This window comes from Rhinatrema bivittatum, chromosome 4, assembly GCF_901001135.1.
Source record: "Rhinatrema bivittatum chromosome 4, aRhiBiv1.1, whole genome shotgun sequence".
In the NCBI taxonomy this organism is placed as follows: Eukaryota; Metazoa; Chordata; class Amphibia; order Gymnophiona; family Rhinatrematidae; genus Rhinatrema; species Rhinatrema bivittatum.
Window position 1 is genome coordinate 257147216 of NC_042618.1, and position 18039 is coordinate 257165254.

General features: G+C 47.2%; 1 protein-coding gene across 1 annotated transcript in view; it reads right to left on the reverse strand.

The window, feature by feature from the left end:
- Positions 1 to 18039, reverse strand: part of SMC1B (structural maintenance of chromosomes 1B) — a 941781-nt gene that overhangs the window by 350463 nt on the left and 573279 nt on the right. The window contains 1 exon segment of the mRNA XM_029600056.1: positions 985 to 1130. Coding sequence (XP_029455916.1) covers positions 985 to 1130 — 146 coding nt within the window.

Sequence of the window (18039 nt, forward strand, 5' to 3'; positions counted from 1 at the left end):
CTTCCCTCTCAATCACACTCCCCTTTCCTTTCAGTCCCTCCCCATCCCTTCCCTCTCATTCACTCACCACCCTCTCTCCTTCCCATCCTTCACTCTCAACCCCTCACCTTCCCTCTCAGTCACAACACCATGTGACTTACCTCTTCTCCTGCTGGCGAGGTGCAAGAAGCCTGCTGGCAGGACATCACTGTGCATCGAGTGCTGCTGTGCTGGGAGCCTCTAATCATTGGCTGGGGGGGTGAGAGCCCCCACCAGCGCATCACAACGCAGCGCCATCGCACAGACACTCCGATTGCTGGGGGTAGGGTGGAAACCCCAACAGTGTGGCACAATAGAGAACTTAATACTTGCAGCTGGGGGAAAAAAAAAGTCAAGGCCCTGTCTGCTTGACTCTATTCAACTCAGCACTTCATTGGCCCACCTCTTAATCCATCCCTGCTCGACTCCCAATTGTTGGGCTTGAGCCCAAAGTGGGTGGGCAATGGTCCACCCGCAGTTATGCCACTGGTTCTACATGATGTTAATGATCTCTTTACAGCTTTCAAGACAAAGGCTCTCAAATACCTTGACAGCTACTTATAAAACCCTAAGCTCTATGTATCCGCTAACAGTAACTAAGCATTTCTTTATTTCAGTGGTGTCAAAAGAGAAATGAGAGTTCACTACTTGTAGTGACTTCTGCTTTTTTCTACTTGTAGATATTTCCTTGACCAATGTGAAAATATAGTATCAGGCTGGTTGTTATGAACTATAAAAATCAGTGAGTGGTACCTTCTGTTATCCAAGCTTTGAGAATACGAAAGTAGCCTATTATATAAGATATTTAAGTTCTGTCAGACTTTACTATTTCATATTCAAAATTACAATGGTTGCACGATCTCACCAAAAGAACCATTCTTTAGTAATTTAAATATTTAAATCTTTGGGCCAAAATGGGGAAAATGCTTTAGTACATACAGCCCAAAGTCTGTCTAAGTTACTAACCTGTAAATAGTTAACAATTTCTTCTTTGCTTCTTCCACCTGATTTTGAACTTCTCCTACTTCTGATTTCTTAAGGATAAGTAGATTTTTAATCTGCTTTTGTTCAACCATAGCTTCATCCACCATTTGGAACAGGTGTGCTTCATTCTGCATGGACAAAATCATATTAAGAAAGCAAATACTTTTTAATGGAAAATACAACTGCATGAGAAGCAATTGGAAGGTTCTAAACTCAAAGGATTTTCTTGAGCAAGAGGCACAAAATAGAAAAGCTTTCTTTGAAGATAGGACCTGAAAAAAAACTGATGTTTATCACTCAACTGCTTCTCATTAGAAAAAATATCCCTCATTGCCCAATTGCTTTGTACTTCCATCCTACAAGCAGCAATATAGCAAATGTTACTAGTTCTTTTTATTACTGTATAGGGAAATTGGTACTTACCTAATTTTCATTCCTGTAATACCGCAGATTATTCCAGATCAGTGGGTTTATGCAACCCTACCAGCACATGGAGGCAGAGAAACAAAACTTTGAGGCACAGCTACATAAACGAGAGTACCACCTCAGTCCCTCAGTATTGACCTGTACCCAAGGCAAAAGAAAATATCACCCCCTTACACCAGGGCGAACTAGAATCTAGGGTTGGATTCCCCAGAACCGAACGGCTTCAAGCCAAATCCATAATGCCTGCCAACTGTGGCACTCAACCAGAGTAAAAATTCTTAATTGAAAAACAAATTTCTGCAAAATGCATTAGAAACCCAACTGGGAACCAGTCTTTCAGCAGCAATTCCTGGGTGGGCCTCTGGAATGATCTGTGATATTACAGGAATGAAAATTAGCAGGCAAGAACCCATTTTCCTTTCCTGGACATACCCAGATCATTCCAGACCAGTGGGATGTACCAAAACTCTCACCTACACTGGGCGGGAACCCGAAAGACCTGCTCGAAGTACGCTTTCCCCAAAATTCATTAAATCCGGAGTGCACACATCCAGGCGATAATGCCTGGTAAAGTTATGGAGAGAGGACCAAACGGTTGCCCTACATATCTCCTGGGGAGAATGCAATTAGCATTCCGCCAAGAGGTTGCTTGCGCCCACGTGGAATGCACTTTAAGCCCAGTCGGGACAGAACGGCCCTTGAAAATAAAGGCCGAAGAAATTGTATCTTTTAACCAGCGGGCCAATGTAGTCTTCGACGCCCTTTCCCCTTTCTTAGCTCCACCGAACAGGACAAAAAGGTGGTCCGACTGTCAGAAAGAATTGGTGACCTTCAAGTAATGCAACAAGACACAACGAACATTAAGGAGATGAAGGTCCCTGGCCATCATAGGATCCCGAGACCACTCCAGGAACTCCGGCAATTCCACTATCTGATTGACATGAAAGGCAAAAACCACTTTAGGCAAAAAGGAAGGCATAGGACGCAAGGACACCTTCTTGTTGGAAATCCGCAAAAAAGGGCCTGAAGCTCCGAAATTCACTTGGCGAAGCAAATGGCCACTAGAAAGACTGTCTTCAACGTAATATTCTTCAGGATGGCCTGATGCAAAGGCTCAAAAGGTGCCTCAAAGAAAGCCCAAAAAACTAAATTGAGATTTCATTCTGGGCAGACTTTTCTAATTGGAGGCTTTAAATGTTTCACACCTTGCAGAAAACGAATGACCTCCGAATGAGAGGACAAAGGTTTTCCCTGCACCCTGCCTCGAAGACAGCGCAGGGCGGAAACCTGAACCCGCAGCGAACTGTAAGCCAGACCATTGGACAAACCCTGCTGAGAAAGGATAAAATGTGCGGGATGGATGCCAGGAGAGGATCCAAACATTGCTGTGTACACCAGACTCAAAAACCTTCCAAAGCCGGACATAAGCCAGGGAGGTGGCTGGTCGTCTGACCTGGAGAACGGTAGCAATCACCAATTCCGAATATTCCTTCATGCACAAACGCCGCTTCTCAAAAGCAAGGCCGCGAGACAAAAGGGATCCTCCCGATCCGAAAATGCGGGACCTTCAAGAAGCAAACCCCGCAGGTGACACAGCCGGAGAGGACCGTCCACCACCAGATGGACTAGATCCACAAGCCATGGATGCTGCAGCCACTCAGGCGGGAATGGGGGGGGGGGGTGGAGAACACATACAACAGAATCCCCGTCAGCCAGACATACTAAGGCATCCAGTCCTACTGCACTGACCTCCCTTTTGCGACCGAGAAACCTCGCTGTCTTTGCATTGGCTCACTGTCTTTGCTGTCTTATCCCCCAGCTCGTCTAACACCTGGGGGATAAGAGGAATTAGCTCCACCCTTTTAAAAAGGCGAACTACACAAGGGTCATCACCATCCATCCCGGATCCATCCCTAGCCTCTGGATCATCCTTGTCGACCTCATGGCTGGGACTCATACCAACATCTGGGTCTACCTCCGGGTCCTCCTGTGGCACATCAGAGTCATAGAAACATAGAAATGACGGCAGAAGACGACCAATAGGCCCATACAGTCTGCCCAGCAAGCTTTCACACTTATTTTCTCATACTTATCTGTTACTCCGACCTCCGAGTTCAGAGCTCTTATTGATAACTTTATTTGATTCTAATTTCCTTCCACCCCTGCCATTAATGCAGAGAGCAGGGTTGGAGCTGCATCAAAGTGAATTATAAGGCTTAATGTTTGAGGGTAGTAACCATCGTATCGAGCAAGTTACCCTGATGTTTGTATATTCATACTGCTCAGATCAATGCCTTGTTAGATGTTGTCTGGATGGAAATTCTATTTCTTCATTCCCACCTGCCGTTGAAGCAGTGAGCTGCACTAGATATGCATTCAAAGTGAAGTATCACGCTTAATTTGTTAGGGGTAGTAATCGACGCAATAAGCAAGCTACTCCCACGCTTATTTGTTTACCCAGACTGTACAATTCAGTCGCTGTTGGTTGTTTAAATATAAATCATCTTTTCTTCATTCCCCCTGCCACTGAAGCAGTGAGCTGCACTGGATATGTTTTCCAAGTGAAGTAACACGCTTAATTGGTTTGGGGTAGTAACCGCCACAACAAGCAAGCTACTCCCACACTTATTTGTTTACCCAGACTGTACAATTCAGTCCTTGTTGGTTGTTGACTGAATATAAATCCTCTTATCCACATTTCCTCTTGCCGTTGAAGCAAATAACAATGTTGGAGACACATTAACCGTGTGAACGTTTATTGAATGAGGGTATAAATCTCCAAGTAGTAGCCGTCATTCATGCACGCCACCCCCATACCTCTTCTCTTCATTCCCATCCTCCAGGCTTTATGGATACAGTGTTTATCCCATGGCCCTTTGAAATCCTTCACAGTTCTGGTCTTCACCACTTCTACCAGAAGGGTGTTCAAGGCATCCACCACCCTCTCCATGAAGAAATACTTCCTGACATCCTGTCTCTGACCCTTCTGTCTATTTCTTCCATTTGATTTGGAGGTCTGAAAACCACTCCAATAAAAATGGATGCCCCATCATCCTTTTTTAGGATGGCCCATAAAGCTTCTTCTTTGCCCCATCTTCCTTGCAGCTCAGATGCTTGGATATTGTTTTTGACATAAAGAGACACTCCTCCCCCTTTTCTGTCCTCTCTGTCCTTCCTTAATAAATTATGTCCCAGTATGGCCGTATCCCAATCATGCGAATCCATGAACCACGTCTCTGCGACAGCAACAATGTCCAAGTCCGCCTCCACCATTAGGGTTTGCAGATCTGGGATTTTATTGCCCAAAGTAAGAGCATTTTGCTCATAGCTTTCCAGCTATTCTGGTACAGGTTACTGCTTTTCTTGGACTCCCTTTGTGACTTATTTAGCTGACTTTTGTCATCTCCTTTGCCCTTTTTCATTGCATTTGTATTTGGGGGGTGACACTTTAATGTCCTATGTCACCCCTGTCCTCTAGTTTAAATGCCTTATGACATATGATTTGAATTTATCTCTTAGGATCCTTTTTCCCTCCACAGACAGATGTAAGCCATCTTTGACAAAGAGCTTTTTTCTGTTCCATACATGGCCCCAGCCCCCAATATATCCAAAACATTTTTCTTTACACCAGGATTTGAGCCATACATTGAAGTTATCAATATAGCTTAGCCTCTCCTTCCCCTTTCCATGAACAGGTAACACTTCTGAAAAGGTAATGGTTGTTGCCATGTGACTAATCTGCTTTGCTAGAGACTGGAAATCTCTCTGTACCACTTGGATGCTGTTACTAGCAAGGTCGTTTGTTCCCAGATGGATGATATCAGCTTTAGAGTCTTTAATTTCTTCTTGGTTTGTTATCTGAATAGCCTTTCTGCCGGCCGATGATCCTGGAAGGCATTTAACTGTAGTGTTTCCCTCTAGAAGAGTTCTCAAATTAGTGCCTCTGATGACAGAGTCGCCCAAGCAAAATGAGCTTTTTTGTTTGGTTATTGATTGTATTTTGGAATTTCTGTATGCATTGGATTTCTTCTTTCTTTTCAGATACCACGTCAATCTCTTTCACCAAAGCTTTATACTTATGTGATTTAGATAAGGCGTTTTCTACTTGTGTCACTTGAGAGAGAGTGTGTTTCCGCATCACCAGTCTTATTCTACCAGAGCCCACCAATAATCCTGTTGATTTTTGGGTTCCTTGTCTCCCTGTGTAAGAAGGGGGGGGGCAGACATGTGGGCTACACAACTGTGTAGAATGGGTGTCTGTGGGTCACAGGACCTATCCTACCTGAGCCCACTGCAAACCTCTTTTTCCTTGAGGTTTGTTTTTTTTTGTGGTAATGAGGAATTAATTTTGGAATACTGTGAAGTGGGTGAAGCTTTCTTTATTGCAGCTAATTCTGCTTTAGCCAGCTCCTTTTTGAAGGAAGAGAGTTCTGAACAAATGGGGCAAGCCCTAAGTTTCCAGATGATTTCCCTCAATATAAAGGCTCAACAATTGTTGCATTGGATAGTCCTCATTTTGGTAAATTTGATGGATAACTCCTGAGGAATTACCAAATGTCCACCCTATATTGTTGCCAATTATGTATTCAGGAAGACTATATCATAAAACCAATCCCAGGAGTGGGTGGGTAGAGAAGCAGGGAGGGAGGGAGTTAAACAGTTAACCCTTGGTCAAGGTTGTTCTCAGGACCCTGTATCTGCAATTGGGTTTGAAAAGACCCTCTCCCTGATTGGCTTACTTAGTTAAACAAACTTTTTACTTAGCTGGACACAAGAAGCTTTAGTGCTTCCTGTCTCCTGGCTGAGCACAGCCCACTAAGGATCTGATTGACCCCTGCTGGCTCTATGAGTCAGCAGCCCCCAAGCTAGTTACAGCAGGACTCTTTCTGGAATTTTTGTCTTTTGTTTTAAATGAACCCATAGCAAATTTATGCTCCAATATAAATATCTAAACAGAGATTATTAGTGACAGCTAAATCCAAATAAAGAGATAGATATTAGTGACGCAGTACCTAATTAGATCTAAAGGGTTTTTTTTGTTTTTTTCTTGAATCTTAAATAAACCCACAGCAAATTAATACACAATGTCAATATCTAGAAAGAGAGAGAGAGATTATAATGAAAGCACAGACAGCAATATATTATTCACAGAAGCCCTCTAAAATAATTATAAATTAATAAACAGTTTTTTCTTAGCTGGACACTGGAACAGTCTGTCTCCTGGCTGAGCACAGCCTACAATCTGGGTCATCCAGGTTCCTGAGGACAGCGTCCAGAGAAGGGTTCATGATTCACTATGCTTGGCCGCACGGCTCCCCGAGCCCACAGACCCTGAGTGTGGCCGCTTGGATGACCTAGAGAATCTCTCCCTGGGGGTCCGAGCACCTGCCTGCCTAGCCAGGAATGTGTCGTGCATAAGCAAAATAAACTCCGGGGAAAAACCTCTCAGACTCCCCAAGGCTCGCGCTCAGGGCTACTGGCAGAAGATAACTCCTCCTCCCAACCATCATTGTGTCCCTGCACCGCAGGGGAAGAGGAGGAGGGGGGTTCAGTGTCGCCAAGATCTCCCCTGGGAGCATCAGATGGGGAACACCACACCCTGGAGAAGAGATGGCTGAGGGGGATATGATAGAGGTGTTTAAAATCATGAGAGGTCTAGAACGGGTAGATGTGAATCAGTTATTTACTCTTTCGGATAATAGAAAGACTAGGGGGCACTCCATGAAATTAGCATGTGGCACATTTAAAACTAATCGGAGAAAGTTCTTTTTTTACTCAACACACAATTAAACTCTGGAATTTCTTGCCAGAGAATGTGGTTAGTGCAGTTAGCATAACTGTGTTTAAAAAAGGATTGGATAAGTTCTTGGAGGAGAAGTCCATTACCTGCTATTAATTAAGTTGACTTAGAAAATAGCCACTTCTATTCCTAGCAACAGTAACATGGAATAGACTTAGTTTTTGGGTACTTGCCAGGTTCTTTTGGCCTGGATTGGCCACTGTTGGAAACAGGATGCTGGGCTTGATGGACCCTTGGTCTGACCCAGTATGGCATGTTCTTGACCCCTGCCATGGGCTCCCCCAATTGGGAGGCCTTCCTGAGCTGAAAGCCTTTGGAGGAGAGCTCCAACCCCCTAAGCACAACCTTGTCTACCTACTTGAGTCCCCTCTCCCTGGGCACAGGGAGAGGGGACTCAAGTAGGTAGACAAGGTCCTACAGGCCATGCAAGCTTCTGCCTGGAGATTATCTGCCATCCTGGCAGAAATTCAATCGCCCCACGGAGCACACACACTGCTCCACGAAATAGGCCTCACCATGTGGCGGCCGCACTGCCCATGACGCTAACGTGGCATGCAGGAGACAGGCAGAAATGGTCCAGCAAAGTGTGCGAAACGCGGCTCCACAGAAAATCAACATGGCACGCTGAAATAGAGTGCCCCCCCGTCGGGAAAGAGCTCCTGTACTTGCCCTCACTGTTTCCACTCCCTTACTGGCCCCAACAGCTCCGGAGGTCGGCCGCCACCAGTACAGCCCCCCAGGCCGATTTTCTCGTGCTGGAAACTATCTGCAGCCTCTGCAGACTGTCATTTTTTTTTTTTAAATAACTTTAGCCACAGACAGAAATAATCAAACACGCCCAGAGGGGATACTTCCCTGGAGAGTCCAGCGGCGGGCAGGAGGGGATTTCGGGGAGCAAAGAGTGAGCCAGTCTCCTGGCTATCAGGGGCTCTGGAAACAGAAGGCTGAAACTGCCAGGGGTGTCCAACCCCCATTTTTCACGGCTCTACCCGAGGGATGGCCTGCCAACAGAACCTGACACCTCGGGGAGCTACACCAGGTCTCAAAACTCCAGATCAGTCAGGACTGCAGGTTTGCACCACTACCATCTGCTGAAGACGGAGAAATACTGAGGGGACTGCAGGTGGCACTCTCATTTATATAGCAGTGCCTCAAAGGTTTGTTTCTCTGACTCTATCTGCTGGTAGGGATGCATAAACCCACTGGTCTGGAATGATCTGAGTATGTCCAGGAAAGCAAATGTTGCTTACCTGATGTAACAGGTGTTCTCACAGGACAGCAGGATGTTAGTCCTCACAAATGGGTGACATCGAGGATGGAGCCCACCACGGAAAACTTCTGTCAAAGTTTAATAGAACTTTGACTGGCCCCTACTAGGCATGCCCAGCAAGGCACTGACCCTGCAGCCAGCAGGGGTCTCCCTTCAGTCTGATTTTCAAAGCTACAGGCAGTGCCTAAAAAAGTAAAAACTAAAACGAACCCAACACCGCAGGGTGGCAGGCGGGTTTCGTGAGGACTAACATCCTGCTGTCCTGTGAGAACACCTGTTACATCAGGTAAGCAACATTTGCTTTCTCACAGGACAAGCAGGATGGTTGTCCTCACAAATGGGTGAGTACCGAGCTGAGGATGTCCTGGCTTGCACCAAATGCACCCAACGACGTGCAACAGGCACAACAACTGGGGTGGAATTTGGGAAAGGGCATCCGCACCCTACTGGGAAGGTGGAAGGGTGTTGGTACATCATGTTGGAAAAAGGTTACCCAAGACAGATTGGCCGAAGATGGAGTCCTGTCTTCCAGCTTTGTCCAAACAATAGTGGGCTGCAAAGGTATGGAGAGAACTCCAGGTTGCAGCCCTGCAGATGTCAGGAAGCGGCACCGATCGAAGGTGTGCTACTGAAGTCGCCATGGCCCTCACAGAGTGGTGCTTTTACACGGTCTTGAAAAGGAATGCCAGCTTGCTGATAGCAAAAAGAAATGCAGTCCGCCAACCAGGAGGAAAGAGCCTGCTTACCCACAGGTTGTCCTAACTTGTTAGGATGGAAAGAGACGAATAATTGAGTGCTCTTCCTGTGAGAAACTGTACGGTCTAGATAAAAAGCTAGAGCCCGTTTACAGTCTAGGGTATGCAGAGTCTGTTCCCCGGAGTTGGAGTGGGGCCTGGGAAAAAAGATAGGTAGTATGATGGATTGATTAATATGAAACTCAGAAACTACCTTAGGTAAAAATTTAGGGTGAGTGCGGAGTACCGCCCGGTCCTGCAGGAGTTTAGTGTAAGGCGGATAGGTGACTAAGGCCTGTAACTCACTAACCCTGCGAGCTGAAGTGATAGCCAATAGGAATAATACTTTCCATGTGAGATACTTCAATTCACAGGAGTGCAGAGGTTCGAAAGGTGGTTTCATTAGACGACCAAGAACCAGATTAAGGTCCCAAGATGGGGCCGGAGGACGTAAGGGTGGCTTCAGATGGAGCAAGCCTTTAAGAAAGCGTGTCACCAGGGGTTGTACTGAAATAGGGACACCTGCTATACCTTTATGGAAGGCGGCTACCGCACTGACATGCATCCTAATGGAAGAGGTCTTTAGACCGGATTCTGATAGGTGCCATAAATAGGCCAAGAACTTAGAGATTGGACAGGAAAGGGGATCAAGGGACTGAGAAGTGCACCATGATGTGTACCTTTTCCATTTATATGAATAGGATCTTCTGGTGGAGGTCTTTCGTGAAGCTATCAGGACACGAGAAACCGAATCCGAAAGGTTAAAAGGCTGAAGGACTAACCGTTCAACATCCATGCCGTCAGGGACAAGGCTTGGAGGTTGGGATGGAGGAGGCATCCGTCGTTTTGAGTGAGCAGATGCGGATCCGTTCCCAGAGGGATGTGCCTGCGGATGGAGAGATCCTGGAGTATGGGAAACCACACTTGGCGTGGCCAGTGGGGAGCTATCAGGATCATGGTTCCCCTGTCCTGGCGTAGCTTCACGAGAGTCCTTGACAGAAGAGGAAGTGGAGGGAATGCATAAAGCAGACCTGTCGTCCACTTGAGGGAGAAGGCATCCCTCGGCTGAGAGTGTTGGCTCCGAATGAGAGAGCAATAATTGTCCACTTTGTGGTTCTGAGGGGACGCAAAGAGGTCTATGCGGGGAAAACCCCACTTGTGAACAGAGAGGTCACTACCAGAGGATCGAGTGACCACTCGTGTGGCTTGAAGACACGGCTCAGCTGGTCTGCCAATACATTGTCTACTCCCGGCAAGTAAGTGGCCTTGAGGTACATGGAATGGGAGAGGGCTCTGCCCAAATCTGCGCAGCTTCCTGACACAGAAGGAAGGAGCCTGTGCCTCCCTGCTTGTTTATGTACCACATGGCCACTTGGTTGTCTGTCTGGATTAAGATTATCTGATCTGATAGATGATCTTTGAAAGTTCTGAGCGCGTAGCGAATTGCTCGAAGTCCAAGAAATTTATCTGGTGTTCGGCTTCCTCTGGCGACCACAACCCTTGGGTTTGTAATTCGTCCACATGGGCCCCCCAACCGATGTGGGAAGCATCGGTGGTTAGGATTACCTGTGGATCTGGGAGGAGAAAGGTAAGCCCTGAAGGAGATTGACTTGAGTCGTCCACCAGGTTAAAGACAGGCGTAGCGCTTGTGTAACTGTGACGATGTAGGACAGAGGCTGGAAAGCTTGAAGCCATTGGTGTCGCAGAGTCCATTGCGTTACTCTCATGGCTAGTCGGGTCAAGGGAGTAACTTGAACCGAGGATGCCATGTGTCCTAGGAGGATGAGGAATTGGCGAGCTGTGGCAGTGTGTTGAGACTGGAGCTGGCGAGCTAGAGACATGAGAGTTTGGACTCGTTGAAGTGGAAGGTAGGCTTTTGCCTGTAAGGTGTCCAAGTCTGCTCCAATGAAGGATAAGGTCTGAGATGGGACCAAGCAAGATTTTCTCGTAATTGACAAGAAACCCTAAGGAGAGGAGTGTGTGAATTGTCAACTTTAGGGAGGATTGCGCAATTTGAGGGGTGGAGGCCCTGATTAGCCAATCGTCCAGATAGGGGTAGACGTGGACACCTTCCTTCCTGAGAAATGCTGCTACTACTACGAGTTGTGGAGCAGATGCCAGCCCGAAAGGTAGTACTCGGTATTGATAATGGTCGTGGCCTATCAGAAAACGCAGATACTTGCGATGAGATTGAGTTATCGCAATGTGGGTATAAGCGTCCTTGAGGTCGAGAGAGCACAGCCAATCCCCCTTTTGCAACAGAGGGAGCAAGGAGCCCAGGGTTACCATCTTGAACTTCTCTTTTTGCAGATACTTGTTGAGGGCCCGAAGGTCCAGAATTGGACGTAACCCCCCTGATTTCTTTGGTATTAGGAAGTATCTGGAATAGAATCCTTTCCCTTGTTGACAAGGAGGGACGGGTTCTATAGCATTTGATTGTAGAAGAAGGGATACTTCTTGATGTAATTGAGTCAAATGGCTGGTTAGACTCCATGCCTGAAGGGGCGGGGAGTCTGGCGGAAGTGTTATGAAGTTGAGGTGGTAACCCTGTGCGATAATTGCTAGCACCCACTGATCTGAGGTAATCTGTTTCCAACGGGGTAAGAAGTGGTACAGCCGACCTCCCACAGGGATGTGTGGAAGAGGGAGTTGGCATGTGCTCAATACAGGGAAGTCAAAGGCCCGCCGCAGGCCCAGGAGGTGGGGCTACAGTAGGTCTTTGCTTTCTCGCTGACGAGGCTGAGGCCTGTTAGAGGACCGTGCAGGACGAGCCCTAGTTGACGGAGGGTAGTAGCGGCGTGGTCGAAAGAACGACTTCTTAAGAGTCCTTCTTTTGCGGTTGCTTGGAGGTCACCTCAGGTGGGACAGATGAGAGTTGTTTCAACGTCTCATGGTGGTCTTTTAACTCCGCCACAATCTGTTGAATTTGCTCTCCAAACAAATTGTCGCCTAAGCAGGGCAAATCAGCAAGACGATCTTGGACCTCTGGGCGAAGGTTGGATGACTTTAACCAAGCCCAACGTCTGGCTGAGATGGCTGTGGCTGAAACCTTCGTGGAAGCATCGAAAATGTCGTAGGCAGTCCTAATCTCGTGCTTCCCTGCCTCAAATCCCTTGTGAAGAAGGGCTTGAAGCTGCGGTTGGTATTGGTCCGGCAACGTGTCAGCATAGTCTTGCATCTGCTTAAGGATGGCTCTGTTGTATTGAGTCATGTAAAGTTGATATGAAGCTATGCGTGAAATCAACATAGCTCCATGATACACTTTCCGTCCCACACTATCCAGGAACTTGTTGTCCCTGGTAGGTGGGGTAGAAGAGTGCGGCTTAAGACGCTTGGCCTTCTTCTGCGCGGACTCAACCACAACAGAGCGATGATCCAGTTGAGGTTTTTGGAAACCTGGTGCTGACTGGACAAGGTATGTGGAGTCAGCTTTCTTGTTAACTGGTGACACCGATGAAGGAGATTCCCAGTTTTTCTTGAGCAGATCCAAAAACACCTGGTGTATAGGGATGGAAGCGATGATTTTTGGAGCATCCAGAAATTGAAGTAGTTCCATCATCTGGTGTCTGTCATCAGCTTCAGATTGTAGTTGAAAAGGTACAACTTCTGACATCTCTTTCACAAAATTAATGAAAGATAGATCCTCAGGAGGAGATCTTTTTCTACTCTCTGTAGGAGATGGTGGCGAAGGCAAATCTGTGTCAGAAGAGGTATCATCATCATCACCCCAGGTATCGTAGGGATCATGTGGGGCTTGTATCCCTGATGGACCTGGCTGAGGCTCTGAAGGCATCGATGGAAACCGAGGTGGAATCGGTGCGGTAGGTGGAACCAGAAATGGCATCGATGGCTTCGGTGCTGCCGATGGAATCGGTGCCTGGCGCGGAATCGATGGAGCCGAAGGATAAATCGGTGGAGATATACCAGAAGGTACCGATGGAACTAACCCCCGGAAGGGGGAATTCGAAACGGTGTTTCTTCCTGCCGATGAGAAACCAGTCGGAGACGGTGGTGTTGTCGATGGCAGTGGAATCACCGATGGAAGGGCCGTCATGAGTGCCTCCATGCGGCTCAGTAGCGGTGCTAGCGCTTGTATCAACGGCTCGGTGGTCGGTTCTCTCCTCGGTGGCGAAGCCGGTGCCGGTGTCGGTGCTGGGGGCGGCATTGGAACCGGTGCCGGAGACGGTACCGATGGAGGTTGTAATTTCTTCATCGCTTTCTCGATGGCCTCCTGGACCAGCCGGTCCAGTTCTGCCCGGAGACCAGGGGTAACCATACCCGGCTCGACTGGAGAGGGAGGCTGAGGCAGGGCCGGAGGGACCACCGTAACCGGTGGGATCACGGCCCCCACACCCCGAGAGGGTGAGGGTTTCCTTGATGCCGGCGAACGAGACGTGGAGGGCGTCCGGTCTGTTCGCGGCTTCTTCGTCGGTGGCTCGGCTTGAGCAGAGGTCGATGGCTGTGGATCCTCGACAGGCCGAGACTTGTGCCGTCGATGGCGGTGCTTTTCCTTCCGATCCCCTCGCCCATCCGGGGAAGGGACGGGAGTCGACGGCCGAGAAGCGATCGATGGCGGACTGTCACCGGAGGGTTGACGATGATGGTACAACTTCGACGGTGCCGGTTCCGATGACGTCAATGCTATCGATGGCGTTGGGGTGGGTGCATGGAAGAGGAGCCCCATCTTCTCCATCCTGGCTTTGCGACCCTTGGGTGTCATTAAGGCACATTTGGTGCAAGTCAGGACATCATGCTCACTACCCAAACACATTACACAAACCCTGTGGGGGTCTGTGATGGACATAGTCCGGGTACAATCCGGACAACGACGGAACCCCGTTGCCATGGCTGGAAGCCAAAATTTAGGCTGGGGATCGGTAAGTGCCAACAGGCCTCGAGGGCCAAATTCGACGGCAGTCGATGGAAGAAGGCAAAAAACTTACCGGGTTCCGTAAGATGACTAAAAAATTTGTCGAAGGGAGACCCCTGAGGGGCAAATTTTCTTAGGAAATTAATTTCCAAATTCCTGTCAGGAACGTGGTTAGAGGGCTCCTTTCACCGCGTGGCAACTGCTGCGCGGAAAAAAGAAGACTGAAGGGAGACCCCTGCTGGCTGCAGGGTCAGTGCCTTGCTGGGCATGCCCAGTAGGGGCCAGTCAAAGTTCTATTAAACTTTGACAGAAGTTTTCCGTGGTGGGCTCCATCCTCGATGTCACCCATTTGTGAGGACAACCATCCTGCTTGTCCTGTGAGAACCATATTTATCTCTCTCTCTCTATTATATATATATATTATATAAAGACAGACACAGATACATATATTTGTGTACATCACTATCTATATATATTTATGGCACATATTCAATGGGAACTTGTAAGCTAATATACCGTAAATTTGGACTAATTTGGATCAGCACAAGGTTTTGAATTTCCCATTATTCACAGTGTTTTGTTTTTTTTTAAAGAAAGTTGAATCTTTATATTTTACAGAAGTATTTCAATAATATTTTAGATAAATTAGAAATATTTTAGCATTGAGTGTATTTTTATGATTTTATTTTGTATGTTTTAATTTCTGAATGTTTTAGCTGTAATCTGCAATGGACATTTGTTATGGAGATGTGGAATATAAATCTGAATAAATAAATACGTTTTATCTGGTTCAGGTATTACCAAGATAAAATTTACTGGGAAGCGGTGCTGGGATGGTCAAGTGACAGGGCTTAACTTTAAAACAAAGCGAAATACAACTGCCCCACATCTAAGTCATGCAATCATTAAAGACGCTGTGATTCAGTTATATAACCTTCATACTAGGTATCATCGTAAAGTGATAACCACTGATTAAACTCCACCTTATTTATAATCATCAGTCATAATTAACAAGTCTTTGTGACATAGTAACCAAATGTGTATGCTGATACATGGAAGGGTCTGTTTCTATGCTTTAAAACAAATCTTGATTATATTTCATGGTGATAGTTTTTTATAAATTTTTTTATGTCAAATGATACATTTCAGACCCATCTTTGGCCCCATGAAGAAGGACCATCCTCCAAAACACAGACCATGTTGGGTGTTGTCTAGTATTGGCAGCATCTTGAAATAACCATGCATTCCTGCACAATTCTGTGAAGATACAAGTTAAGTAATTTTTATCAAATACGCTTTGGTTCCTGTTCACAAAGAAAGAGGAAATTGTGTTCCTTTATATTCACCAGTATAAAAAAAAACAAAAAATAGCTTTGACACTTTTGGTTACCTTGTTACAATGACTTGTTAATTATGACCGATGATTATAAATAAGGTGGATTTCAACCAGTGGTTCTCACTTTACGATGATGCCTAGTATGAAGGTCATATAACTGAAATCACAGTGTCTTTAATAATTCTGTGACTTAGAGGTGGGCCAGTTGTATTTCGCTTTGTTTTGATCTATTATTGACTGCCAACCAAGGATTTCAATTTGAGAGTTTCGCAAAGTTTAGCATGGAGCTTAACTTTAGCCAGGTAGCATTGATATTCAGCACTATCCATATAAAGTTATCCAGGTAGGTCTGGTCATGTTAGAGAGTGGATCTAAAGTTATCCAGATAACTTTGGCCAGATAATTTTGAATTTAGCCTGGTATCTTCAGCAGAATGATTAACCAATTGTATTCTGCTCAATATCCAAGTAAAGTCAATTTTCCCACTATACAGCTTATTCAATATGGACTTCATAAGGCCAATATTCAAAAAAGTAGGATAATTTTTCTAGCTAAATTTAGCCAGATAAGTTATCCTGAATATGCAGTAGGATAAGCATCCTGCTGAATAACCGCGATTAAAGTTATCCAACTATGTGTAGCTGGATAACTTTAAACAAAACTATCTTTTGAATATCACCAATTAGGTTTAAAGTTATCTAACCTCATGAGGCCAAGTCTCCTCTTGTCCTTCAAGTCGATAGCCAAATCGGACAATGCCTCTACCTCCAAAAGATGTCCGACGCATGACTACATTATGTGGTGGAAGAGGGTCCTTCTCCTCCTCTAACTCCAAAGCTGCTCCAAAAATGCCCGATGTCCTGAGCACCCTGAACTTGCACAGACTGCCGGGCCACAATTCATGTCTATCGCTCTCAACAGCATCAGCAATTGCCTGGAAGCATGGGAGGAATGGGCCCACTGGCCTGATTAAGAAAATTACTTCTTACCTGCTAATTTTCGTTCCTGTAGTACTAGGATCAGTCCAGACGGTGGGTTATGTCCCCCGTCCAGCAGATGGAGTCAGAGTAAAACTTCGAGGGTGCTGGTATATAAACTGGTGCACCCTCCTAGATCCTCAGTATCGAGAATATCAAAGCCAAGCCAGAAAACTGGACAGACCAAGGATGATGGATCAAGCATAAACTCAACCAAAAGATTGAAACTGTGAACAAATTTATGCAACATGCAATGAGAACTGTCAAACATAACAACACACAAAGACCACTACCCCCGAGAGGGAAGGAGCAGCTAACAAAAGGACAGTAGAGATAGTCGAGCAGGTTCATACCGGGAGGGGCGTCTGGACTGATCCTAGTACTACAGGAACGAAAATTAGCAGGTAAGAAGTAATTTTCTTTTCCCTGTACGTACAGGATCAGTCCAGACGGTGGGATGTACCAAAGCTTCCCTACACCGGGTGGGTCCCTGAGAACCCTGCTCGAAGTACCCTGTCCCCAAATGAACCAGACTCCGTCATCGGTACATGGAGTCGGTAGTGTCTGGCAAAAGTGTGGAGAGACTTCCAAGTCGCCGCCCGGCAGATTTCTTGTATGGAGACGAGCTGCGACTCTGCATGGGAAGTTGCCTGGGCTCGCAACGAATGCGCCTTGATACCCACCGGAGGATCCTTCCCGGAACAATGTAAGCGGCAGCCACCGCCTCCTTGAGCCAGCGTGCGATGGTAAGTCTTGGACGCCTGCCGGCCCTTCCTAGCACCCGACCAGAGTACAAAGAGATGGTCGGAGAGGTCGAAAGTCATTCGTCACTTCCAAATAGCGAAGAAGCGCTCGTTTGACGTCCAGGCACCGAAGCGCCGCAGGGGCGTCCCCTGGGAAGGCTGGAAGTTCCACCACCTGTTCATGTGAAACGAGGAGACCACCTTAGGCAAGAACGAAGGAACCGTCCGCAGGGAACCCCGGAGTCCGTGAACCGCAGGAAGGGCTCCCTGCACGACAGCGCCTGTAGTTCCGAGATAACGCCTTGCCGACGCTATTGCAACCAGGAAAATCGTCTTTAAGGTGACGTCTTGATGGAAGCGTGACGCAAGGGCTCGAAGGGAGCCCTCCCAGGGCTCTCAGCACCAAGTTGAGATTCCAGGAGGAACAAAGAGGGACGCACCGGCGGCCGCAGGTGCTTAACTCCCTTGAGGGAATCGGGATACGTCCGGATGAGACGACGGATCCGGTCTAACCGGAGGCGCGAGCCAAGGACGCGAGGGCCGACATCTGCACTCGGAGCGAATTGTAGGAAAGACCCTTTTCCAGTCCATCCTGCAAAAACGCCAAGATGTGATGGCGGGAAGCTGCGGTCGCGAGGGCTCCCGCGCCGAGCACCAGACCTCAAAGACCTTCCAGACCCTCACGTAGGCGACCGACGTTGAAGCCTTACGCGCCTTGAGGAGGGTGTCCACCACGGAAACAGCGTAGCCCCCTGTTCAGGAGCGCCCTCCTCTCAAAAGCCACGCCACAAGACAGAAGGGGTTCCGCCTGTTCCAAAAATACTGGGCCCTGATGCAGAAGCCGTGGAAGGTGCGCGAGTCGGAGGGGACCGTCCACCGAC